Source organism: Scomber scombrus, chromosome 7 (genome assembly GCF_963691925.1).
Source record: "Scomber scombrus chromosome 7, fScoSco1.1, whole genome shotgun sequence".
Classification (NCBI taxonomy): domain Eukaryota; kingdom Metazoa; phylum Chordata; class Actinopteri; order Scombriformes; family Scombridae; genus Scomber; species Scomber scombrus.
This window is the reverse complement of record NC_084976.1, coordinates 31,438,724-31,466,223: the sequence shown is the minus strand read 5'-3', so window position 1 is coordinate 31,466,223 and position 27,500 is coordinate 31,438,724. Positions and strand designations below refer to the sequence as shown.

The window sequence follows — 27,500 nt, the reverse complement described above, 5'->3', positions numbered from 1 at the left end:
GCCTTCTTTTGATGCTCATATATGTGTTTGAGTTGCGCTGACGCTGTAGAGACGACGTTGTGTTCGACCTCACGTGTGAATTCGAGTTATAAAAGTAACTTCAACTTGATGAATCGGCTAAATGGCCTTTTTAGATTATATCAGGAAATGAAGGACAGCAAGAAAACAAGCACAGAGTGAGAAATCAGCACATTTGTCAGCGTTTTTGTCATCAATAAATGTTCTTAATCTTACAAACTTAGAACCATGAAAACCTTTTTAAACTCTTTTATAATAACTTAACCCTTTACATACTGTTCAAAGTCTGATTTGACCCATTTTTACATTTGAGATCTGTAAAAACACCATATACACATTTCTATTAGCTGGACTTTTCCTAATGTGACCGACGGTGTTGCAATGGTTTAGATATTGGTGAAGAGTTAAGGAACAACGAGTGCGTGCAGAGATACACTTAAGAGCAGTATATCATGCAGACGTAGCTTAGGATCGCAGGAAATCGAGGATAGATTTAGAAGCTAGGTATGATGGATGAGATAAGGCAGACGTTTGGGCTAAAAACAGGAAACATGTGTAGTCAGTGATGTTGTTTTGGCAGACGTAACTTTGCCTGTAAAAGATGGATTTGGGTTTGTGTTGTGAGTCTCTTTTTCATCTTTGGTGCAAATAAAGCATGGAAATAAGATGCATCATTGTTTTTAACTTTTGTGCAGCTGATACACATTTTTTATATCTGCAAAATGTACAAATTTGACCTGAGTTTATTTTAAAAATTCTAAAAATCTGCATTAAACCCAAGTGGGGGAGCTCCGGTCCTCTGTAATGACGCCAACGCAGAAGTAACTTAAAACTGCATTCTATCAAAAGGCCACAAGGGGGCGACCGTTTTGGTGTCAAAAGGACTTCCGTCTCTATACAAGTCAATGGAGAATTCACCAACTTCTCACTTGATTTCTAACCTCAGTAAACGTTTTCAAAATGTGTTTATGGTCTCAATCGCTAGTTTAAAGCCTTCTTCAATGCAGTATGATGTTCATTTGGGACATTTTGGCCTCCCTGATTTTATATGTGACGATAAAGCAGGGTATGCATTAGGGCGTGGCTACGTCGTGATTGACAGGTTGATTGGTTCACAGGTTCAGGAGGGCGCCTCATGCTCCTCCTGATGCCCATATAAGTAGAATCTGTGTTTTTATTTTTCCCAGCATGCACCTGAAATGTTCAAGATGGTGCTGCTCAGATCCGATACTATTGGCCTCCGAGCAGCAGTCCACAAACCAATGGGTGACGTCACGGATGTTACATCCATTTCTTATATACAGTCTATGGTTTTAACACGTTGAATTCTTCATATTGCATAAAATATTCACCTGGAGCATAAAATAGTGATTGTGAATGTCTTTTTATTAATGACTGACGGGGGATTTATGAATGTGAATTGGTCAGAACAGTATGTAAAGGGTTAAAAACACCAAAGAAGAAACAAACAGCTGGTTACCTCTCTTATCCTCCGCTTCGGCTTTGGGCTTGACGAGGTCGACCTGGCGTCCGGTGATGCCGAGCGTTGCCAGGTCGATGACGCCGGTCTGCACCGCCTCCCCCAGGTGACTCTGCTCGCCCATGTTGGCTTTGGCCTTGTTGGATTTCAGCATGAAGTCTTTGAGCGCCAGCAGCTTGTCCTCCTCCGCCTCCGTCATCCCCTGAACAGCACGGGACAGGAAACAGGAGCGAGGGGAACAAAGAAGCTCAACATGACTGGAACATTCAGACTCAGAGCTGATCAGAGATGAAGGTTTGAACCCTGTTGAGTCTGCCAGCACTAACTAGACTTTGTGTGTTTTGACAGTCACATGAAATGATCAGTGGTTTTATTTCACTGCAATAATACAGATAGAAATCTAAAAGAAATAATATAACTCTCAAGAATGTTTCACTGTGTTAAATATGAGCCGCCGAGGTTTCCTGTTATTTATCTCCTGTTTTGGTGTCTGATGTTAAACCTGCAACACAAAGTGATTCTAATGGCGCTTTTCCACTACACAGTTCCAGCACGACTCGCCTCGAATCGGCTCGACTCGGTACGGTACCAGGAACCTTTTCCATTACAAAAAAGTACCAACTCAACGTGAGCGGGGTCGTCATAGCACGGCTCCACCAAACTGCCGTGACTTCGTTTTATACGCGACACAAACACATAAACAATGGAGGACATGGAGGCAGTGGTGTACTTGCTGCTGTATGAGGCTTTCTGTCTCACACAAAGCAAGAGAAGAGAAACCGATCTCTCTATAGTATTTTTGTTGGTTTTATATCATTTGAAATGACATTTGCACCATTTTTTTACCAAAAGTAAGACAAAATGTCAAATGGTGTAACCACAAAAGAATGATACATATTACATATTTTATCCAGCTGGAAAGGAGGAAAGAAAGGAGGATTTCTTTCCTCCTTTCTTTCTTTCCTTCCTTCCCTCCATCTGTCCTTCCTTCCTTCCATCTGTCCTTCCGTCCTTCCTTCCCTCCATCTGTCCTCCCTTGCTTCATTCCTTCCTTCCCTCATCTGTCCTTCCTTCTTTCCTTCCCTCCATCTGTCCTTCCTTCCTTTCCTCCATCTGTCCTTCCTTCCCTCCACCTGTCCCTCCTTCCTTCCTTCCTTCCCTCCATCTGTCCTTCCTTCCTTCCCTCCATCTGCCCTTCCTTCCCTCCATCTGTCCTTCCTTCCTTCCTTCCCTCATGAAGGCGGTCTCTACTGCGCCTCACTGTCTTTTATTATCACCGTCTCGTTGTTTCTCTGATGTTTCTCAGTGTTGGTGAAGCTGAACTCTCGATTTGTTACTTTAGGTGTGACATTGTTATGTATACTGCCCCCTGCTGGTCAGGATGTGTATAGCATGATATTCTATTTATAGGTGTTTAATCCCCCGGTGGCTCTTATTCTGATTCAGACTGACTGTGACAGGATCTGTTATAGAGGAGGAGAAACTGGACTTCTGAGCCTCGGCAGCTGCAGTTTGTGTTGTTAGTTTTCTGTTTGTTTGTTTAGTCTTCATGTGGATTTATGATAGAAGGAAGAGTCCAGATCCTTTTGGTTCCTTTACCGGCTGGTCTGAGTTCAGTTTGGCTCGTCAGTTCTGGTTAGAAGTGGTTCGTTATACGGTTAATACATTGGTTGAATTGGTTTGAAATGCTGACTCTCCTTCCTTCCTTCCTTCCTTCCTTCCTTCCTTCCTTCCTTCCTTCCTTCCTTCCTTCCTTCCTTCCTTCCTTCCTTCCTTCCTTCCTTCCTTCCTTCTTTCCTTCCTTCCTTCCTTCCTTCTGTCCTTCCTTCCTTCCTTACGTCCTTCCTTCCTTCCTTCTGTCCTTCCTTCCTTCCTTCCGTCCTTCCTTCCTTCCTTCTGTCCTTCCTTCCTTCCTGCTGTCCTTCCTTCCTTCTGTCCTTCCTTTCTTCATTCCTTCTGTCCTTCCTTCCTTCCTTTCTTCATTCCTTCTGTCCTTCCTTCCTTCCTTCTGTCCTTCCTTCCTTCCTTTCTTCATTCCTTCTGTCCTTCCTTCCTTCCTTCGTCCTGTCCTTCCTTCCTTCCTCCTGTCCTGTCCATCCTTCCTTCCTTCCTTCCTTCCTAACATCTAAGTCCAGCTGTTATTTATTAAGTGTTTTGTTTCAGAGGTTTATAACAGACAGTAGAAACAGTGTCTTTAATTAAGATCTTCTTTTTTTTCAGAGGTTCTGGTTCATCTTGAGATTCATCCAGTAGATAAATCTGACACCTTCTAATATATTAGATATGTCAAAAATACTAAATACCATATAGAATAAAAATAGAATAAACTATTCTTTGATCTAAAGCCAGACCTAACACGATGAGCCACATGTTGCTTTTATATTCAGTCTGAATGCGTTTTATGATTTATATTAATCACTCTGACTCGGCTTTGAAATGTGCTAAACAAATACATTTAGATTGGAAATGAATCGATTAAAGATGTTTTTCATCCATTCAGTTCCACGATGAATCAGAACCATGTGACCTCTTCATATAAAACTCTGATGAAAACAAGTCTGCATGTTTTCTGGCACACTGAGTCTCATGCAGCTTCCTTCCTTCCTTGTGTCCTTCCTTCCTTGCTTTATTCTGTCCTGCCTTCCTTCCTTCCTTCCTTCCATCTGTCCTTCTGTCCTCCATTCCTTTTGTCCTTCTGTCCTTCCTTCGTAATTCCTTCCTTCCTTCTTTCCTTCCTTCTGTCCTTCTGTCATTCCTTCCTTCCTTCTGTCCTTCCTGCGTTCCTTCTGTCCTTCCTTCCTTCATTCTGTCCTTCCTTCCTTCCGTCCTTCCTTCCTTCCTTCTGTCCTTCCTTCTGTCCGTCCGCCCTTCCTTCTTTCCTTCCTTCCTTCCTCCTCCATTCCTTTTGTCCTTCTGTCATTCCTTTCTTCCTTCTGTCCTTCCCTCCATCTGTCCTTCCAGCGTTCCTTCTGTCCTTCCTTCCTTCCACCCTTCTTTCCCTGGCTTTGTGCATTTACACACACTGAGTCTCATGCAGCTTCCTTCCTTCATTGTGTCCTTCCTTCCTTCCATCTGTCCTTCTGTCCTCCATTCCTTTTGTCCTTCCTTCTTAATTCCTTCCTTCCTTTTTTCCTTCCTTCTGTCTTTCTATCATTCCTTCCTTCCTTCTGTCCTTCCAGCGTTCCTTCTGTCCTTCCTTCGTTCCTTCTTTCCGTCCTTCCTTCCGTTCTTCCTTTGGTCCTTCCTTCTGTCCGTCCGTCCTTCCTTCTTTCCTTCCTTCCTTCCTCCTCCATTCCTTTTGTCCTTCTGTCATTCCTTTCTTCCTTCTGTCCTTCCCTCCATCTGTCCTTCCAGTGTTCCTTCTGTCCTTCCTTCCTTCCATCCTTCTTTCCCTGGCCTTGGCTTTGTGCATTTACACACACTGAGTCTCATGCAGCTTCCTTCCTTCATTGTGTCCTTCTTTCCTTCCATCTGTCCTTCTGTCCTCCATTCCTTTTGTCCTTCTGTCCTTCCTTCTTAATTCCTTCCTTCCTTCTTTCCTTCCTTCTGTCTTTCTGTCATTCCTTCCTTCCTTCTGTCCTTCCAGCGTTCCTTCTGTCCTTCCTTCGTTCCTTCTTTCCGTCCTTCCTTCCTTCCTTCCTTCTGTCCTTCCTTCGTTCCTTCTTTCCGTCCTTCCTTCTATCCGTCCTTCCTTCCTTCCTCCTCCATTCCTTCCTTCTGTAATTCCTTCCTTCCTTCTGTCCTTCCCTCCATCTGTCCTTTCTGCCTTCCTTCTGTCCTTCCTTCCTTCCTACCTTCATTCTGTCCTGCCTTCCTTCCTTCCTTGTGTCCTTCCATCCTTCTTTCCCTGGCCTTGGCTTTGTGCATTTACACAGAGCTGTGGATGTGGGCCATGTGGTTTCATCATGTTTAATACTGATGTGGTTTTTCCTGAGAAGTCGGAGAGAAACCCGCTCTGTAGTCTGCCCTCCCTCTGAATGCCTTTCTGTTGTATCTGGATTACAAACACACTGTTTAAGCCAGTGTGTGTGTGTGTGTGTGTGTGTGTGTGTGTGTGTGTGTGTGTGTGTGTGTGTGTGTGTGTGTGTGTGAGTGTGTGTGTGTGTGTGCGTGTGTGTGTGTGTGTGTTAACGTAACGAGCAGAGTAACACAAACAGCTGAGTGGATATAAAACGTCCCAGCAGGCTTCAGTTAGGTGGAAGTGTCTCTCAGGGTTTAAATTCTGCAGAAATTTGCGGCGGCCAGATGTTGAAATTATGAGGAAGCCTTTCAAGGTCCTTTTATTTTGATCAAAGTGAAACTGCAGATAAATGTCTGTGGGAGTCTGTCTGTCTGTCTGTGTGTGTGTGTGTGTGTGTGTGTGTGTGTGTGTGTGTGTGTGTGTGTGTGTGTGTGTGTGTGTGTGTGTGTGTGTGTGTGTGTGTGTGTGTGTGTGTGTGTGTGTGTGTGTGTTTGCAGAGATTAAGCTGTGATGATTCATCTTGTTGTGTGTCTGCTCCTCCATCCTTTCCTCCCTCTCATGTGACCTCCTGGCTTCACTTTTACATCTGTCTAATTTGTTCGGAAAACAGTTTTTCTTCATATTTTTTGTTTTATATTTTTCTGAAAGCTGTCGTTGTGGTTGCGTAATCTTCCACGGAAATGTTGTTTTTTCCTGAGAACATTTAGAAAGAAACTCCAGCTGAGTCTGGCTGTATGTAACGGCTCCGACTACAGTTGGACTGGCTCCCTTTCATGTGATCTCTCCTTTCTCAGGAAAAAAAACACTGCAGAGCTTCACTTTCCATCATCTGTTGGGCTGCGTGTAACAGCAATACTCCAGTGAATTTATTAGGACGTCTTTGTTGCAGGAAACAGGCAGAATTATACAGAAACAGGTCACATATTCTTTTACATCTCCAGCTCTATATTAATATTCTGTGTCTCTACTGGAATATATTTGCATGATTTCCAGTTAAAAACTCCTCATTTATCTTCTACTGATCCTTTATAACAGGGCATTTTAGCTCCTGTGAGAGTGGAAACACCTTAGCAACCACCTTAGCAACCAAGACTGCAGAATGGATGCAAATGCAATGCAAATGATTGACGTCAGTAAGTAGATAAATGTTATAGAAATACTGTTATATTCACTTTAAAAAAAGGTAATTCAATCGCATTAGAAAACTACCTTAGAAATCATCTTAGCAACCACCTTAATTACCACCTTAATAACCACCTTAGCAACCACCTTAAAAACCACTTTCACCTTAGCAACCACCTTAATAACCACCTTAATAACCACTTTCACCTTAGCAACCACCTTAATAACCACCTTAATAACCACCTTAATAACCACCTTAGTAACCACGTTAATTACCACCTTAGCAACCACCTTAATAACCACCTTAGTAACCACGTTAATTACCACCTTAGCAACCACCTTAATAACCACCTTAGCAACCACCTTAATAACTACCTCAGTAACCATGTTAATTACCACCTTAGCAACCACCTTAATTACTACCTTAGCAACCACCTTAATTACCACCTTAATAACCACCTTAGCAACCACCATAGCAACCACCTTAAAAACCACTTTAGCAACCACTTTTTAAATCAAAGAATCATATTTTCGGACACAGCTGTTCATCTTTTGTACGGATTATTCACTCAGGAGAGTTTTCACTACATTAGGACAAAAAGACAAAATAATAATAATAATTCTAACTTCATAATTAGATGTTTTATACATTGCCCAACAGAGTTCATAGCTGAGTTTCACAACATCAACACAGACTTTGGAGGGAAAGCGTGCCTGGGTTAAATAAAGAACAAATACAGTAAATGAAGTCTGTGAGCTGATGATGAAAATCTATTAATGAAAGCAACATGTGGTCTGTCTGCACGCAGCTAACAAACACAAAGATCAACTCCAACTCCTCCTCCTCCTCCTCCCCCCTCCCCCTCCCCCCTCCTCCTCCTCCTCCTCCTCTTCCTCCTCCTCCCCCTCCCCCTCCTCCTCCTCCTCCCCCTCCCCCTCCTCCTCCTATCATCAGACCACATGGAGCCATTTCAGGTAACTGACAAAACCAAAAAAACATTGTTCAAACCACACTGAGGGAAATCTGTGGCACCAAATCACCAAAAATATGTGTGTGTGTGTGTGTGTGCGTGTGTGTGTGTGTGTGTGTGTGTGTGTGTGTGTGTGTGTGTGTGTGTGTGTGTGTGTGTGTGTTGAAGTTAAGTAGAAAGTCTAATGTTGTGAGGACATTTTTGACAGATCCTCACAACTTCTAAAAAGGTTACGGTTGTTTTTTAAGGTCAGGGTTAGACTCTCTCTCTCTCTCTCTCTATCTCTCTCTCTCTCTCTCTCTCTCTCTCTCTCTCCCTCTCCCTCTCCCTCTCCCTCTCCCTCTCTCTCTCTCTCTCTCTCTCTCTCTCTCCTAAGTGGGTGAAATATGTGAAGCCCCTCTGCGGCCACATTTTATGGCGATGTCAATTAAATGATCATGTCATGCTCTCGTCTCCCTCCCCTTTTATTTTTATATTAATCCACTTCTTTTCTAACCTCTCCCAAACTTACTTGTCATCCTTTTTATTGCTCTTATGTGCACAATTAAAAACACTACAAAGTTCATAAATCTGGTCAGAAGACATGAAACTGCCTCTGTTTGTTATACGCCTGCATTACAAGTAAGAAGAAGAAGTTGTGATGATTTAGGTTAGGGTTATAATACAGTATGTTAATGAGTCCCCACAAGGATATAAAGACAAACGTGTGTGTGTGTGTGTGTGTGTGTATCAGGCTGATAAACAGTGCTTTGCTGCCCTCTGTGTGTTGCCTCTCAGACCACAGACAGTATCACTGATCATCACTATGGTTATAAGTGATGCTTTCTTTCTATCTTACTTTCTTTCTTCTCTTCCTCCTTTCTTTCTTTGTTCTAATCTTTCTCCTTTATCTTTCTTTCTTCCTTCCTTTTTTTCTTTCTTCTCGTCCTCTTTTATCTTTCTTTCTTTCCTTCTTCCTTTCTTTCTCCTCTTCCTCCTTTATCGTTCTTTTTTTCTCCTCTTCCTCCTTTCTTTCTTTCTTCCTTCCTTTCTTTCTTTCTCCTCTTTCTCCTTCTTTCTTTCCTTCTTTCTCCTTTTCCTCCTTTCTTTCTTTCTTTCTTTCTCCTCTTCCTCCTTTTTCTTTCTTTCTATCTTTCTCTTCTTCCAGGTGAATAAACATATGTAATATTTATCATTCTTTTGTGGTAACCTCTGTTTCTTTCTTTCATTTCTTTCTTTCTTTCTTTTTCTTTCTCTCTTATTCATCCTTTGTTTTTCTTTCTTTCTTTCTTTTCTTCCTTCCTTTCTTACTTACTTCTTGTTCTTTCTTTCTCTCCTTCGTCATTTATCTTTCTTTCTTTCATTTCTTTTCTTCCTTCTTTCTTTCTCCCTATCCTCTAACTTCTTGTTCTCTCTTCTTCCTTCCTTCCTTTCTTTCTTTCTCCTCTTCCTCCTTTATCTTTCTTTCTTTCTATCTTTCTCTTCTTCCAGGAGGATAAAATATGTAATATGTATCATTCTTTTGTGGTTACACCATTTGACATTTTATACTTTAATACTAAATGTACATTTTAACAAACCTGATGCTGCTTTTAAATCTAGTTTAAACATATTCTTACCAACACTTATTGATCACTGACCAGTAACAATGGTCCCCATCTCTACCTGTGACAGCAGCTTCTTGAGGAGCTGAGCGATGGCCGGGTCGTCGGGTGTGGGGCATTCTGGGATGGATCCGGCTCTCTTCTTCTGCCTCAGCAGCAGGTGTCTGAACAGGCTGCCGATGTCTTTGGAGCGCAGAGCGTAGTCGAAGATGGAGCGACTCACCGGCTCCTTCAGGACGCTCAGCAGCACCAGCTCCTTATCGATCTGACAGAGAGGAGGAAGGGAGGAAGTAAACACCGTTTCCATAGCAACCATAAACCTAACCCTCTATGCTAGAAATCTATTTGATATTAATATAAATAAATACTAACAGGAATGTTTTTGTATCTCCATATAATATTATATATAAAAAGACACAATCAGACTGTATCTGTGGAGCACAAAGGGCTTTATATAGTAAAAAAATAAAAAATAAATAAATTAACACTATCATAACTCTGCAGTGAAAAAACACCAGAGGTTGAATATAAAATGTAAAAATTCAGAAAATCCAAATAAAATAAAAGGTAATAAAAGATTAATAATATATAATACATTAATAAATAAATAAAGAAGTTACTATAAAATGTGGTATTAAAAGGAAAACAACGATAAGAAGAAAATAAAATAATAAAACAACTAAAGAGGAAATGTGATGAAGTAAAACAATCAGGAATTAAAAAAAAAAATAATAAAAAATAATAAAACTGGATAAAACAGATGAAAAAGAAATTAAATAAAGTAATTAAATTAATGGCAAATGTGATAAAGTGTGTCCGACTGTTAAAAAACTGTTTGTGTTTTTTAAAAATGAATAAAAAATTTAAATTTATAATTAAAATTTGCTTGGCATTAACAACAATAGATACTAATAAATACTAATTTTGACAACACTTAAAGTAGAAGAAGATTCTGCATCATCTGAAAATTTAAGACCTACGATAATTTAAAAAACAAGACTTTTTATGACCTTAAACCAGACGGGGAGTTCAGGTCCTCTGAAACGAGGCCAACGTGGTAGTAACTTAAAACTGCATTCTATCAAAAGGCCACCAGGGGGCGACCGTTTTGGTGTCAAAAGGACTTCCGTCTCTATACAAGTCAATGGAGAATTCACCAACTTCTCACTTGATTTCTAACCTCAGTAAACGTTTTCAAAATGTGTTTATGGTCTCAATCGCTAGTTTAAAGCCTTCTTCAATGCAGTATGATGTTCATTTGGGACATTTTGGCCTCCCTGATTTTATATGTGACGATAAAGCAGGGTATGCATTAGGACGCGTGGCTACGTCGTGATTGACAGGTTGATTGGTTCACAGGTTCAGGAGGGCGCCTCATGCTCCTCCTGATGCCCATATAAGTAGAATCCCTGTTTTTATTTTTCCCAGCATGCACCTGAAATTTTCAAGATGGCGCTGCTCAGATCCGATACTATTGGCCTCCGAGCAGCAGTCCACGAACCAATGGGTGACGTCACGGATGTTACGTCCATTTTATATACAGTCTATGTCTTAAACCCTGAAAATCCAACATGAGACTTTTTAAGGATCAGCAGGAACGCTGTGTGAGGATGATGATGATGATGATGATGATGATGATGATGATGATGATGATGATGATGCTCACCTGGATAATGGGCTGGGTGATGAAGGGGTTGAGGTGAGGCATCAGTTTGCAGTAGACGTCGGCTACGTTGAGGTGCTGAGCGACCACAGTGATGAATCCCACCGCTCCGTAACGGATCCACAGGTTCGGGTGACACATGAACGGAGCTGCGGCCGAAACAGGAAGTACAGATTTATTTACACATCGTCTTTCTTTCTTTCTCCTCTTCTTTCTTTCTTTCTTTCTACTCTTCCTCCTTTATCTTTCTTTCTTTCTTTCTTTCCTTCTTTCTTTCTCCTCTTCTTCCTTTCTTTCTCCTCTTCCTCCTTTCTTTCTTCTTTCTCCTCTTCCTCCTTTATCTTTCTTTCTTTCTTTCTTTCCTTCTTTCTTTCTCCTCTTCTTCCTTTCTTTCTCCTCTTCCTCCTTTCTTTCTCCTCTTCCTCCTTTCTTTCTTTCTTTCTTTCTCCTCTTCCTCCTTTATCTTTCTTTCTTTCCTTCTTTCTTTCTCCTCTTCTTCCTTTCTTTCTCCTCTTCCTCCTTTCTTTCTTTCTTTCTCCTCTTCCTCCTTTATCTTTCTTTCTTTCTAATCTTCCTCTTTTCTTTCTTTCTTTCTCCTCTTCCTCCTTTATCTTTCTTCTTTCTCCTCTTCCTCCTTTATCTTTCTTTCTTCTCTTCCCTCCTTTCTTTCTTTTTTCTTTCTCCTCTTCCTCCTTTCTTTATTTCCTCCTTAATCTTTCTTTCTTCCTTTCTTTCCTTCTTTCTTTCTCCTCTTCCTCCTTTCTTTATTTCCTCCTTAATCTTTCTTTCTTTCTTTCTTTCCTTCTTTCTTTCTCCTCTTCTTCCTTTCTTTCTCCTCTTCCTCCTTTCTTTCTCCTCTTCCTCCTTTCTTTCTTTCTCCTCTTCCTCCTTTATCTTTCTTTCTTTCCTTTTTTTTTTCTCCTCTTCTTCCTTTCTTTCTCCTCTTCCTCCTTTCTTTCTTTCTTTCTCCTCTTCCTCCTTTATCTTTCTTTCTTTCTAATCTTCCTCTTTTCTTTCTTTCTTTCTCCTCTTCCTCCTTTATCTTTCTTCTTTCTCCTCTTCCTCCTTTATCTTTCTTTCTTCTCTTCCTCCTTTCTTTCTTTTTTCTTTCTCCTCTTCCTCCTTTATCTTTCTTTCTCCTATTCCTCCTTTCTTTCTTTCCTCCTTTATCTTTCTTTCTTCCTTTCTTGTTTCCTTCCTTTCTTTCTTTCTATCTTCCAGGTGAATAAAAATATTTAATATTTATCATTCTTTTGTGGTAACCTCTGTTTCTTTCTTTCATTTCTTTCTTTCTTTCTTTCCTCCTACTTCTTGTTCGTTCTTTCTCTTCTTCATCCTTTGTTTTTCTCTCTTTCTTTCTTTTCTTCCTTCCTTTCTTACTTACTTGTTCTTTCTTTCTCTCCTTAGTCAAAATAAAACATAAAACCCTGGAATAGATTAATATATCTCACCGATGTCGCCCACGAACTCGTAGATGTGAGGTTTCTGCAGCAGGCCCAGCTGGCACATGCAGGTCAGAGCGTTGAGAGCTTTGTAGATGACGAACTCCTCGGTGTCGCTGAGGCCCTGCTGGAGGAGAGGCTTCAGGATGGAGGAGCTCTGCCAGCCCACGTACGCCGCTACGCCTGCAAACACGAGATAAACGACAGAGAGACACAGATCAATGATGAGTTTTATGGATTACAGAGAGGTGAACTCTGGGAATTAGCTCAGTAATGATTGAGTGGCACTAGAGTATTTATATTCAATGATTTCCATATTATGAGCTTCTGTTATTGTTCTTTCTGAGAGTGAATGTGTTCATGTGAAAGCTTCCAAACACAAAGTTGACCCTGTCTGTTTTGACTGTTCCTTCTGTCCTTTCTTCCCTCCCTCCTTCTTTCCTCTGTCCTTCTTTCCTTCCTCCCTTCGCTCCCTCCTTTCTTCTTTCTTTCTTCCGTCCTTCCTTCCTTCCTTTCCTTCCTCCCTTCCTTCTTTCCTTTCCTTCCTCCCTCCCTCCTCCCTCCTTCCTTCCTTCCTTCTTCCCTCCCTTCCTTCCTCCCTCCTTTCCTTCCTTCTCCCTCCTTTCCTTCCTTCTTCCCTCCCTTCCTTCCTTCTTTCTTCCCTCCTTTCCTTCCTCCCTCCCTCCCTCCCTCCTTTCCTTCCTTCTTCCTTCCTTCCTACCTCCCTTCCTTCCATCCCTCCTTCCTCCCTTCCTTCTTTCCTCTGTCCTTCTTCCTTCTTTCCATCCTCCCTCCTTTCTTCTTTCTTTCTTCCATCCTTCCTTTCCTTCCTTCCTCCCTCCCTCCTTTCCTTCCTTTCTTCTTTCTTTCGTCCTTCCTTTCCTTCCTCCCTCCCTCCTTTCCTTCCTTCCTTCCTCCTTCCTTTCCTTCCTTCTTCCCTCCCTTCCTTCCTTCCTTCTTCCTTCTTTCCTCCCTCCCTCCTTTCCTGCCTTCCTCCCTCCTTTCCTTCCTTCTTCCTTCCTTCCTTCCTTGACTCGAGGATAACAGGAAACATGCTGGAAACACACATCCAGTATCCGCTTTCTTACCCACGATGCTGTCGAAGAAGGCTCCTCTCAGGTGCCAGTCGTTCTTTGTCGTTGAGGAAGGTGATCATGTGACTCAGCAGCACGTCGTTGGCCTTCTGCCGGCCGAAGAACACGCAGAGTCTGGTGATGCCGTTCTCCATCAGCGACTGTTTCACGATGTTCTCCGAGTCGCTCAGCAGGGGTCACAACCTTCTGCTGCACCATCTCGTGCAGCGCCTGCAGCTCTGAGCGGGAAGAGAGACGTTCATCGTGTTAAAACAACCACCATGCTGTGTGTGTGTGTGTGTGTGTGTGTGTGTGTGTGTGTGTGTGTGTGTCATAGACTGTATATAAATTGGACGTAACATCCGTGACGTCACCCATTGGTTTGTGGACTGCTGCTCGGAGGCCAATAGTATCGGATCTGAGCAGCGCCATCTTGAAAATTTCAGGTGCATGCTGGGTAAAATAAAAACAGGGATTCTACTTATATGGGCATCTAGGAGGAGCATGAGGCGAGGTTCAGGAGGGCGGAAGGAGGGAAGGAAAGGAGGGAGGAAGGAAGGAGGGAAGGAAAGAAGGGAGGGAGGAAGGAAAGGAAGGAAGGTAGGAGGGAGGGAGGGAGGGAGGGAGGGAGGGAGGGAGGGAGGGAGGGAGGGAGGGAGGGAGGGAGAAAGGAAGGACAGAGGAAAGAAGGAAAAGAGAAAGGAAGAAGGAAAGGAGGGAGGAAGAAGGAAGGAAAGGAGGGAGGAAGAAAGAAGTAAGGAGGGAAAGAAAGAAAGGAAGGGGGGAAGAAAGAAGGAAAGGTGGAAGGAAGGGAGGAAAAAGGAAGGAAAGGAGGGAGGAAGGAAGGACAGAAGGAAGGAAGAAAGTGGGATGGAGGAAGGAAAGAAGGAAGGGAGGCGCCCCTCCTGAACCTGTGAACCAATCAACCTGTCAATCACGACGTAGCCACGCCCTAATGCATACCCTGCTTTATCGTCAAATATAAAATCAGGGAGGCCAAAATGTCCCAAATGAGGAAGAAGGAAGGAAAGGGGGAAGGAAGGGAGGGAGGAAGGAAGGAAGGAGGGAAGGAAAGAAAGAGAGAAGGAGAGGGAGGGACGATAGATGGAAGGAACAAAGGGAGGAGGGAGGGAGGATAGAAAAGGAGGGAGGAATGGAGGAAAGGAAAAAAGGGAGGAAGGAAAGGAAGGAAGGAAGGACGGAGGAAAGAAGGAACGGAGGAAGGTAGGAAGGAAGAAAGGAAGGAAGGAGGGAAGGAAAGAAGGAGGGAGGGAGGAAGGAAGGACAAAAGGAAGGAAGAAAGGGGGATGGAGGAAGGAAAGAAGGAAGGGAGGAAGGTAGGAAGGAAGAAAGGAAGGAAAGAGAGAAGGAGTGAGGAAGGAAGGAAGGAAGGAAGGAAGGAAGGAAGGAAGAAAAGGAAAAGAGGAAGGGAGGAAAACTAGCGATTGAGACCATAAACACATTTTGAAAACGTTTACTGAGGTTAGAAATCAAGTGAGAAGTTGGTGAATTCTCCATTGACTTGTATAGAGACGGAAGTCCTTTTGACACCAAAGCGGTCGCCCCCTGGTGGCCTTTTGATAGAATGCAGTTTTAAGTTACTTCCGCGTTGGCCTCATTTCAGAGGACCGGAGCTCCCCGCCTGATGTGTGTGTGTGTGTGTGTGTGTGTGTGTGTGTGTGTGTGTGTGTGTGTTTGTGTGTGTGTGTGTGTGTGTGTGTGTGTGTGTGTGTTTTGTGTGTGTGTGTGTGTGTGTGTGTGTGTGTGTGTGTGTGTGTGTGTGTGTGTGTGTGTACCTGAGTCGTAGTTTTCGTTGGGGTGCAGCAGCATCTCCTCCGTGTCCTCTCCTATCAGGTCCTGCTCCGTGTTCACGTTGTTTTCTTGAACCAACTCCAGGAAACGCAGCGCGCTCTCAGGCCAGGTGAGCGATGTTCTCTGAATAGATGAATAAAAAAGGAAACCCTTATTCAAGTGTACTACGAGTAAACTTATTTTATACTAAAACTGAGGCAGTATACTTGAAGTTGACTTTTTATATACTATATTTTATATACTTAAGAATAGTATAGTGAAGTATACTTGGCTTATACTGACAAGTATAAAGAAAAGTAAATTAATACTAAGACTTACACTTATACTTTAATACTCCTGTTGTCCTCGAGTCAAGGAAGGAAGAGGAAGGGAGGGAGGAAGAAGGACGGAAAGGAGGGAGGGAGGAGGGAAGGAAGGAAAGAAGGAAGGAGGGGAGGAAAGAGGAGGGAGGGACAAAGGAAAAGAGGAAGGGAGGAAGGAAGGACAAAGGAAAGAAGGAAGGGAGGAAGGAAAGGAAGGAAGGAAAGAAGGAGGGAGGGAGGAAGGAAGGGACAGAAGGGAGGAAGGAAGGAAGGACAGAGGAAAGAAGGAAGGGAGGAAGGAAAGGAAGGAAGGAAGGAAAGAAGGAAGGAGGGAGGAAGGAAAGGACAGAAGGAAGGAAGGAAGGTAGGGAGGAAAGAAGGAAGGAAAAGAGGTCAGAAGAAAAAAGGAAGGGAGGAAGGAAGAAAGGAAGAAAGGAAAGAAGGAGGGAGGGAGGAAAGAAGGAACAGTCAGAACAGACGGGGTCAATTTGACCCGGGAGGACGACAGGAGGGTTAAGTATACTTCAATAAACTAACATGTGGACTAGAAGTATAAACCTAGTACACTAGTAGTATAGAGATGAGTTTAGTCTGAAGAGGTATTAAATTAGTAAACTTTCTAGTACACTACAAGTACATGGTCCGTAGTATACTTGATATACTTATACTCAAGCATACTTAATAAAATGAACCTCAACTATACTACTTTTTGCTAAGGGGCTAAAAATTGACAGATAACTTAAATAATATGATAGTAATAATCCAGATTTATGTGTAAATGTTCTGAAATAAAAGGTTTTTTCCCATTGTGTTTGGCAATGTAGCAAAGTAAATGGGGAGGTTAAAAGAGTAATACAGAAGATTACATCAAAAGATATTCCTATGGAGCCTGGTTTCTTTATTTTAGGACTGTATCCAAGAGATCACAAGTTCCTTAAGAGTGAACAAACACTGATAAATAAGAGATCAATTGCAATGTTCTTCTGATGTTTGATAGAAATGCCAACAAGAATGTTCTGATCTCTCTTTAGATTCACTCACTGTCTTTAGATTCACTCACTGAGCTGTTACTGCCCCCTGGTGGACATTCTGGGTAGTGCTTCTTTCCTTTAACCCTCACATACATCTCCTATCACACAATATCATGTCCTATTTTACCTCAGACATGAAAATATAACATAGCAATAATGATGGAAATGTCTCTTTTTCTGGTAGTTTTGAGTCTCTTTAGTCACTCCATCTCTACGTTACCATGGCAACTAGATGGCAGCTGTTACTCAAACTAACTGTAGTTTGTTTTTAGTCATTTTAATGTCTCTTTTTTGTATTTTTAAGGTTTCTTAGTCAATTTGTGTCTCTATTAGTCATTTTTGCATCTCTTTTTCGTAGTTTTTTGGTTTATTTATTACATTTTTGTCTCTTTTTGGTCATTTTTATGTCTCTTTTTTTGTAGTTTTAAGGTTTATTTAGTACATTTTGGTCTCTTTTAATCATTTTTATGTCTCTTTTTTTGTAGTTTTTAGGTTTCTTTAGTCAATTTAAGTCTCTTTTAGTCTATTTTTTCATCTCTTTTTGGTGGTTAAATGTTATTTAATGTAAAGGTAAAATGAGCAGAGCTTAATGGAGCTGTGGGGTTTATTATATAACCATCAGAGCCATTCATTCATTCATTCATTCATTCATTCATTCATTCATTCATTCATTCATGGTTAATTCATTATTCTGGAGCCTCTGACCTGCGTACGCCAGCCTGACGATGGTGGCGTCATCCTGGGCGAGGTGAGCGATCCCCGGCAGGATGTACTCCGGGTAGATGTTGACGTCGTTGCGCGGCACTTCCTTCACCAGCGCCAGCACCTTGGCCAGCGTGCGCACGGCCTGGGCGCGCACGACGGGGCCACGGGGTCGTTGCAGAAGTGCAGCAGGTACGGCGTGATGCGGTCCAGCAGGATGTCCACGCCCCAGCCGCGGGCGCCAGGTGCAAGGTGAGCTCCAGAGCCGCCAGCTTAGAGTCGCAGGAGTGGAGCGTCTGCAGGCAGGAAGTGATGACGGACACCAGCACGATGAGGCCTTGCTCCTCACGAGAGCTCGGCACGCAGTCACCGCCGTCCTGAGACGAAGAGGAGGAGGAGGAAGAGGAGGAGGAGCCTGAGAGGAAACAGATCATCTTTTAAACACTGAAACTCTCTGACTAAGAAGCAGGAACAAAAACCTAGAATAGAATTTTAAAATCCTTCTCTTCACTTTTAAAGTTCTTAATGGTTCAAAATCCATCATATCTTAACCCTCAAGGAAGGAAAGGGAGGAAGAAGGAAGGAAAGGAGGAAGGAAGGAAGGAAGGAAGGAAGGAAGAAGGAAAGAAAGGAGGAATGAAGGAAGGAGGAAAGGAAGGAGGGAAGGAAGGAAGGAAAGGAGGAGAGGAAGGGAGAAAGAAGAAAGGAAAGGAGGGAGGGAGGAAGGAAGGAAGGAAGGAAGGAAAGGATGAAGGAAGGGAGGGAGGAAGGAAGGACGGAAGGAAGGAAGGAAGGAAGGAAAGGAGGGAGGAAAGAAGGAAAGAAGGAAGGTAGGAGGGAGAGAAAAAAGAAGGAAGGAAGGAGGGAAGGAGAAAAGAAAAGAAAAGGGGAGGAAGGAAGGAAAGAAGGACAGAGGAAAGAAGGAGGGAGGAAGGAAGGGAGGAAAGAAGGAACAGTCAAAACAGACGGGGTCAATTTGACCCGGGAGGACAACACGAAGGTTAAATAGCTCATAGAACCGGTCGAGGCAGATGTTCTCCCACTGTGAGCCTGGTTCTGAGGTTTCTTCCTGTTTAAAGGGAGTTTTTTTCTCTCCACTGTCACTAAGTGCTGCTCATGTGTGAATGTTGGGTCTCTTTAAATTAAACCTGAAGAGTTCGGCTCTATGTGTAAAGTGCCTTGAGATGACTTTGTTGTGATTTGGCGCTGTATAAATAAAGATTGATTGAACAGCAGCAGGAGCTCAGCCTGGACTCTCACCTCCTCTCAGGTTGTGCAGGATGTTGTCGATGTCTTTGCGGATGACGAGCACGCGTTCGTCGGCCGACTGAAACGTCTCTTTGGCGAACTGAGCCATGTACGGCTGCAGGAAGGTGTAGAAGATGTCTGGAAAAGCTTTTCCTCTCTGCTGCTTCAGATATTCCTCCGCTGTCAGACGCTTCTCCGGCTCCCGCTGAACCATCTGAGCCACCTGAGAGAAGAACCCACAGTCAGTTCAGTCCTTTAAGAAACCTGGTGTCCTCCAGTCAAGGAAGGAAGGGAGGGAGGGAGGAAGGAAGGAAGGGAGGGAGGGAGGGAGGAAAGGAGGAAGGGAGGAAGGATGGTAAGGAGGAAGGAAGGGAGGAAGGGAGGATGGAAGGGAGGAAGAAGGAAGGAAAGGAGGAAGGAAGAGAGGAAGAAGGAAGGAAAGGAGGGAGGAAGGAAGGAAGTACAGAAAGAAGGAAGGAGGGAGGGAGGAAGGAAGGAAAGAAGGACAGAGGAAAGAATGAAGGAAGGTAGGAGGGAGGGAGGAAACAAGGAAGGAAGGAGGGAGGGAGAAAGGAAAAGAGGAAGGGAGGAAGGAAGGAAAGAAGGACAGAGGAAAGAAGGAAGGGAGGAAGGAAAGGAAGGAAGGACGGAGGGAAGAAGGGAAGGAAAGAAGGAAGTGAGGAAGGAAAGGAAGGAAGGACGGAGGGAAGAAGGGAAGGAAAGAAGGAAGTGAGGAAGGAAAGGAAGGAAGGACGGAAGAAATAAGGGAAGGAAAGAAGGAGGGAGGGAGGAAGGAAGGACAGAACAGTATGTGCTCGCTGCTTTACGAAGTGATGCAGACACACAGTTTATCTTGTGTTGAACCTCAGAGGAAGGAGGACGAGTCAGGCAAAGATTTATAGTGAAAGGCCATAATCTATCTTTCTGTTTTACAGTTTGGGAATCTTCTCGAAATCTTGCGGTTGAACGAGGAAAAGACCGAATGACAATAAAAATGAGGCTGTCTAATTAAAAGGTTTTTAAATGTTTGGTGACACGAACCCAAAGCGGCCCACACAGCGAGCAGAGGTCTGAAACTAATGTTAGGACCACCAGCCTTAACCCTCCTGTTGTCCTCGAGTCAAGGAAGGAAGGGAGGAAGGAAAGGAGGAAGGGAGGAAGGAAAGGAGGAAGGAAGGAAGGAGGGAAGGGAAGGGAAGGATGGAAGGAAGGAAGGAAGGATGGAAGGGAAGGATGGAAGGGAGGAAGGAAAGGAGGAAGGAAGGAAGAAGGAAGGAAGGGAGGAAGGAAAGGAGGAAGGGAGGAAGGAAAGGAGGAAGGAAAAGAGGAAGGGAGGAAGGAAAGAAAGAAGGACAGAGGAAAGAAGGAAGGTAGGGGGGAGGAAAGAAAGAGAGAAGGAGGGAGGGAGGAAAGAAGGAAAGAAGGAAAGGAAGAAGGAAGGAAGGGAGGAAGGAAGGAAGGAAGGAAGAAGGAAGAAGGAAGGAAAGGAGGGAGGAAGGAAAGGAGGAAGGAAGGAAGAAGGACTGAGGAAAGAAAGAAGGTAGGGGGGAGGAAAGAAAGAGAGAAGGAAGGATGGAGGAAATAAGGAAGGAAGGAAGGAAGGAAGGAAGGAAGGAGGGAAGGAGGGAGGGAAAGAAGAAAGGGGGAAGGGAGGAAAGGAAAAGAGGAAGGAAAGAAAGAAAGACTGAGGAAAGAAGGAAGGTAGGGGGGAGGAAAGAAATAGAGAAGGAAGGATGGAGGAAATAAGGAAGGAAGGAAGGAAGGAAGGAAGGAAGGAAGGAAGGAAGGAAGGAAGGAGGGAAGGAGGGAGGGAAAGAAGAAAGGGGGAAGGGAGGAAAGGAAAAGAGGAAGGAAAGAAAGACAGACTGAGGAAAGAAGGAAGGTAGGGGGGAGGAAAGAAATAGAGAAGGAAGGATGGAGGAAATAAGGAAGGAAGGAAGGAAGGAAGGAAGGAAGGAAGGAAGGAAGGAGGGAAGGAGGGAGGGAAAGAAGAAAGGGGGAAGGGAGGAAAGGAAAAGAGGAAGGAAAGAAAGAAAGACTGAGGAAAGAAGGAAGGTAGGGGGGAGGAAAGAAATAGAGAAGGAAGGATGGAGGAAATAAGGAAGGAAGGAAGGAAGGAAGGAAGGAAGGAAGGAAGGAAGGAAGGAAGGGAAGAAAAAGAGGAAGGAAAGAGAGAAGGAAGGAAGGAAGGAAGGAAGGAAGGAAGGAAGGAAGGAACAGTCAAAACAGACAGGGACAATTTGACCCGGGAGGACGACATGAAGGTTAATCATGATGATGAAGATGAAGATGATGATGATGATGATGATGATGATGATGATGATGATGATGAGTGTGACACAGTGAGTCCTGGATCATTACCAGCTCTCGGATGTTGCGGTCCTCGATCTTCATGAGGACGTGCTCCGTCTGGAAGTGTCCTTTACGATACGCCAGCAGCTGGGACAGATCGAAGAGGGGGACGCCTTCAGTGAAGAGCTCAGCGATCACACAGCCTGGAAACACACACACACACACACACACACACACACACACACACACACACACACACACACACACACACACACACACACACACACACAAACACACACACACACACAGCAGGGGTTAAACACACTTCATGATCAAACTGACCCCGTCTGTTTTGACTGTTCCTTCTTTCCTCCCTTCCTTCCTTCCGTCTGTCCTTTCTCCCTCCCTCCTTCTCTCTCTCTTTCCTCCCTTCCTGCTTTCCTTCCTCCATCCCCCTTCTTTCCTTCCCTCCTTCCCTCCCTCTTTCCTTCCTTCCTGCCTTCTTTCCTCCGTCCTTCCTTCTTTCCTTCTTCCTTCCTTCCTCCCTCCCTCCCTACCTTCCTTCTTTCCTTCTCCCTCCCTTCCTCCCTCCCTCCCTTCCTTCCTCCCTCCCTTCCTTCTTCCTTCCTCCCTCCCTCCCTCCCTCCCTCCCTTCCTCCCTCCCTCCCTCCCTCCTTCCCTCCCTTCCTTCCTCCCTGCCTTCCTTCCTTCCTTCCTCTCTCCCTCCCTTCCTTCTTCCTTCCTCCCTCCCTCCCTTCCTTCCTTCCTCCCTCCCTCCCTCCCTCCCTTCCTTCTTCCTTCCTTCCTCCCTCCCTTCCTTGACTCGAGGACAACAGGAAGTTGTAGATCCCACTGCAGGTAGAATTTAATTTGGGGGTGTCGGATATCAATCGAAATGACATCACGATCCCCGACCTTCTAAATCAAAGGAGGATGTAACCAAGCTGCCAATGTTACGTCCTGCAGGCGAGTCAACATTACATCCTCTAACTGGAGCCTGCAGTTAAAAGACGGAAATCACCGGGAGATGTAGAAAGTAGCATCACGTGAAATACTACAGTAAAGTACAAGTACCTCAAACTATACTACAGTAAAGTACAAGTACCTCAAACTATACTACAGTAAAGTATAAGTACCTCAAACTGTACTACAGTTAAGTACAAGTACCTCAAACTGTACTACAGTAAAGTATAAGTACCTCAAACTGTACTACATTAAAGTACCAGTACCTCAAACTGTACTACAGTTAAGTACAAGTACCACTCAAACTGTACTACAGTTAAGTACAAGTACCTCAAACTGTACTACAGTAAAGTACAAGTACCTCAAACTGTACTACAGTAAAGTACAAGTACCTCAAACTGTACTACAGTAAAGTACAAATACCTCAAACTGTACTACAGTAAAGTACAAGTACCTCAAACTGTACTGCAGTAAAGTACAAGTACCTCAAACTGTACTGCAGTAAAGTACAAGTACCTCAAACTGTACTACAGTAAAGTACAAGTACCTCAAACTGTACTACAGTAAAGTACAAATACCTCAAACTGTACTACAGTAAAGTACAAGTACCTCAAACTGTACTAGAGTAAAGTACAAGTACCTCTAACTGTACTACAGTAAAGTACAAATACCTCAAACTGTACTACATTAAAGTACAGTACCTCAAACTGTACTACAGTTAAGTACAAGTACCTCAAACTGTACTACAGTTAAGTACAAGTACCTCAAACTGTACTACAGTAAAGTACAAGTACCTCAAACTGTACTACAGTAAAGTACAAGTACCTCAAACTGTACTACAGTAAAGTACAAATACCTCAAACTGTACTACAGTAAAGTACAAGTACCTCAAACTGTACTGCAGTAAAGTACAAGTACCTCAAACTGTACTGCAGTAAAGTACAAGTACCTCAAACTGTACTACAGTAAAGTACAAGTACCTCAAACTGTACTACAGTAAAGTACAAATACCTCAAACTGTACTACAGTAAAGTACAAGTACCTCAAACTGTACTAGAGTAAAGTACAAGTACCTCTAACTGTACTACAGTAAAGTACAAATACCTCAAACTGTACTACAGTAAAGTACAAGTACCTCAAACTGTACTACAGTAAAGTACAAGTACCTAAACTTTGTATGTATTATTATGAACCAGACCAGAAAACCTCAGTCTGGAGCCCCCTGGTGGTCAAGTGGTTAAAGTGCATGCCACATAATTGTAGCGTCTCTGGTTCAAATTATAATATATATTATAACCTAACCTGGATTGAAGCATTTAATTAGCGTAGTGGAACCACACTATGAAATGCCAAGCAGGTCGCATCTGACCACAAAGGTGTTTCCCTCCATCTAAGATGATGTGAAGGAAAAAAGTTATCGGAGGTCTGAGCAGTGCAAATTTAGTGGCCTTAACCACAGATTGCTGGACTTCCATGGACCATCACAGCTCATTACATTAATGAGGATAATAATGAAAATCCAGTCCATCAAACATGCTCCATCTATGAAGCTCACACTTATTTAAAATTATTAACATTTGACAATAAGACCTCAGTGTGATACATTGCAACCAACTGATGGAGATTATTATTGACTTTAAGATTCTACTCCTTCCCAACCTGGCACCATCATATCTCTAGGAACTGATTCACATCTACACACCTTCCAGAACTCTCCGATCCTCCTCTGCCAACCAGCTCTTTGCCCCATCTGCCAACTTAACTACCATCATGGGGTCAAGAGCCTTCAGCCGATCTGCCCCCCGCCTCAGGAACTCTCCCACCAGACATTCACACTTCTGACTCTGTTTCCACCTTTAAATCCCGCCTGAAAACGCACCTATTCAGAGTCTCACACTAACTATGCAATCACATTCTTGTTTATTTATTGTACTGATGCACTTTATACTCACATTCATATTTATTTATTTATCTTTGCACTAAATGTTACCTGATTTATATTGTTTGATGTACTGTTGTTGTGTTTTATGAGCCTTGTAAGGTGTCCTTGAGTGCTTTGAAAGGCGCCTTTAAATAAAATGCTTTATTATTATTATTATTATATCACTTACATGTAGATCATCTTATGAGATAAGAATTCAAAAATTAAATGAGTTATCAGACTAGATTAGACTAGACTAGTCTAAAAATTGAATTGTGACCTTAAAATCGAATTGAGGATTTGGAGAATCGTGACACCCCTAAATGTAATAGGACCTCCCTTTAAATTAATACAGGTGTGCAGACTTTTTTTTGCCTTTACAGATTTAGTTTTTAGTTTTATTCATGGATGATTTATTTAATTCATACAGCCTCGGGATTCAGTGCAAATTTTAAAGTACACCAGATCTCTAAATTTGAGATCATGTGAATGTATAAATAATGTGAGTACCTGCAGAGAAGATGTCCATGGCCTGTCTCAGCTCCCCTCGGCCTCTCTGGTTGTTGTTGGTCAGGTCCACCAGCGGCGTGTTCTGGTCGCTTTCCGTAGCGAACATGCTCCCGTCCACGAACCTCTCGGGCGCGATGTAGCACGTCCTCCGCCTGGACGTGTCGAAGAAGTAGTTGAAGTCGGCGGGGTTGTCCTCGGGCAGGTAGGTGGGCTTAAAGCTGGCGAAGTCTGTGAGCAGCACCCAGTTCCAGCTGGTCACCATCACGTTCTCCGTCTTGATGTCTCCGTGACGGACGCCGGCCTTGTGCGCCTGATCCACGGCGTTGAGGATCTGGAAGGCCAGCCAGCGCTTCTCCACGTTGTTGAGGAAGGGTCTGGTGCTGATGCGGTCGTACAGGTTGTCCCGCACGTACTGACGGAACAAGATGGCGGCTTTCTCTGTCAGCGAGGTCTTCTGGAAGGGGAGGCAGTTCTGACAGGAGTGCAGCCGGATCTTCAGCTCCTCCAGCTCCTGCTTGTAGCTGGTCAGCGGCAGCGAAGGGTCCTGGATGGCGAAGACTTTGACCACCACCAGACCCTCGCGGTGTTTGGCTCGGGCCACCTTGAAGAAGCGAGTGCTGCCCAGACTCTTGTCATACTCATGGTCGTGGATGTCGGAGAAGTAGCTGTCCACGGAGAGGATCTGAGACGGGGCGATGCCGGCCAGCTGGTTCCCCATCGCTGGTCTGTCGAAGGTTTAGAGGAAACATCGTTAAAAAAAGACTCAGATTTAACTTTTTACATCATTGACATCTTACTCTTCTGAACACTCAGGAGGTGAAACTGAATTTAACTTCAGGTCATTTTCTCCATTAATCAATGAATCATTTAGTCAATAAAATGTCAGATTTCCCACAACACAACGGTCCAAACCCCAAAAATATTGAATTCACAGCATCAAATAAAGGTTAATTTCTATCTCTGACATCTGGATCTCACAGCTGGAGAAAACAATTTTAGAATAAAGTAGTTAAAGGAAAGTCTGACTTTAAAACAGCTGTAATCACTCCTCCTGTTCATACTGACTATAGTGAAGAAAGAAAGAAAGAAAGAAAGAATAAAAGAAAGAATCCACAGTGTTTCCACACAGTCATTATAAAGTAGATGATCAGCTTCTATTGAGCTTCATCAGTCTGAGTTATTATATCAATGATATCTGACATGTTTACTGAGGGAGGAAGTACATGGAGTAATACTAATAGTATTGGTAATAGTAGTAGTAGTAGTAGTAGTAGTAGTAGTAGTAATAGTAGCTGTTACAGTGGTAGTGCTTTTTGTAGTAATAATAATAGAAGAAGTGGTAGTTCTAACAGTAGTAGTAGTACTTTCTGTGGTGGTAGTAGTAGTAGTAGTATTCTTTGTTGTAGTAGTAGTAGTACACGTAGTACTTTCTGTCGTAGTAGTAGTAGTATTCTTTGTTGTAGTAGTAGTAGTAGTTGTAGTAGTAGCAGTAGTAGTTGTAGTACTTTATGGAGAAGTAGTAGTAGTAGTAGTAGTAGTAGTAGTATTCTTTGTTGTAGTAGTAGTAGTAGTAGTACTTTATGTAGTAGTAGTAGTAGTAGTAGTACTTTATGTAGTAGTAGTAGTAGTAGTAGTAGTAGTACTTTATGTAGTATTTACAGTCTGTTTAGCATCAGATTCCCTCTTAGTGTTTCCTGTTGAGCTGTGGTGTAACCATAGTAACACAAAGACTTTGCTACTAAAAACACTGAAGATGAAACATAGAAGATGAAGATTTGACTCATTCAGACGACTGAAGCTTCATATTAGCTTCAGATCAACTTTTAAATCCATGTTTCCACAGAAGGAGGACTGTGGGTTTAGTCCTCCATCACTTAATGGTCAGTATGAACAGGAGGAGTCATTACAGACAGATAAACAGGTTTAACATAATAAACATTACCTGTTGTTGTTGTTGTTGTTGTTGTTGTTGTGTTAGCTGTTAGCTTTAGCAGGCTAGCAGCAGTCTAAATAACGTCAACCTGAACGCAGAGTCACGTACACTGACGTCATGTCACGTCTAAAGGCACGTTGTGAGCAGAAGCTACGGTAAGCCCCGGTTTAAAGCTGTCAACAGGTTCCGGTAAAACTGTCGGTAACCGTAAATATAGAGTTAGCAGCTGGACCAGGAGAGCTAGCAGATGCTAACCGGACTAGCTGCTGTCATACTGCTGTTATGGATCCGGGTGAGGGGTCAGAGTGACGTCAGCATCTCCTGCTTGTCACATGTTGTTACTGCATAGATCTTCTAATGAGAAGATGAACACATTGATATTACAACTTTAGTTAGTTTAGTACAACAAAAATCCCGTCGTTTTAACGGAAAATGATCACACTATAACACACTATAACTCACAGGGTCACATTATCACACTATAACACACAGTGACACATTATCACACAATAACACACTGTAACACACTATAACTCACAGGGACACATTATCACACAATAACACACTATAACACACTATAACTCACAGGGACACATTATCACACTATAACACACTATAACTCACAGGGACACATTATCACACAATAACACACTATAACTCACAGGGATACATTATCACACAATAACACACTATAACTCACAGGGACACATTATCACACAATAACACACTATAACTCACAGGGATACATTATCACACAATAACACACTATAACTCACAGGGATACATTATCACACAATAACACACTATAACTCACAGGGACACATTATCACACAATAACACACTATAACTCACAGGGATACATTATCACACAATAACACACTATAACTCACAGGGACACATTATCACACATTATCACACTATAACTCACAGGGACACATTATCACACATTATCACACAATAACACACTATAACACACTATAACTCACAGGGACACATTATCACACTATCACACACTATAACACACTGTAATACACAGGGACACAATAACACTATAACACACTATAACACATTATCACACAATAACACACTATAACACATTATCACACAATAACACACAGGGACACATTATCACACAATAACACACTGTAACACACAGGGACACATTATAACACTATAACACACTATAACTCACAGGGACACATTATCACACATTATCACACAATAACACACTATAACTCACAGGGACACATTATCACACAATAACACACTATAACTCACAGGGACACATTATCACACTATCACACACTATAACACACTGTAATACACAGGGACACAATAACACTATAACACACTATAACACATTATCACACAATAACACACTATAACACATTATCACACAATAACACACAGGGACACATTATCACACAATAACACACTGTAACACACAGGGACACATTATAACACTATAACACA

General features: G+C 42.9%; 1 protein-coding gene across 1 annotated transcript in view; it reads right to left on the bottom strand.

The window, feature by feature from the left end:
* pik3r4 (phosphoinositide-3-kinase, regulatory subunit 4) overlaps nt 1–24,812 on the bottom strand; it is a 42,465-nt gene extending 17,653 nt beyond the window's left edge. Inside the window, 15 exon segments of the mRNA XM_062422026.1 lie at nt 1,499–1,700; nt 9,197–9,400; nt 10,802–10,947; nt 12,250–12,423; nt 13,329–13,374; nt 13,376–13,507; nt 13,509–13,552; nt 15,110–15,227; nt 15,229–15,248; nt 17,164–17,323; nt 17,326–17,388; nt 17,391–17,575; nt 18,421–18,631; nt 20,770–20,903; nt 24,095–24,812. Coding sequence (XP_062278010.1) covers nt 1,499–1,700; nt 9,197–9,400; nt 10,802–10,947; nt 12,250–12,423; nt 13,329–13,374; nt 13,376–13,507; nt 13,509–13,552; nt 15,110–15,227; nt 15,229–15,248; nt 17,164–17,323; nt 17,326–17,388; nt 17,391–17,575; nt 18,421–18,631; nt 20,770–20,903; nt 24,095–24,812 — 2,557 coding nt within the window.
* Nucleotides 24,813–27,500: the final 2,688 nt, after the last annotated feature.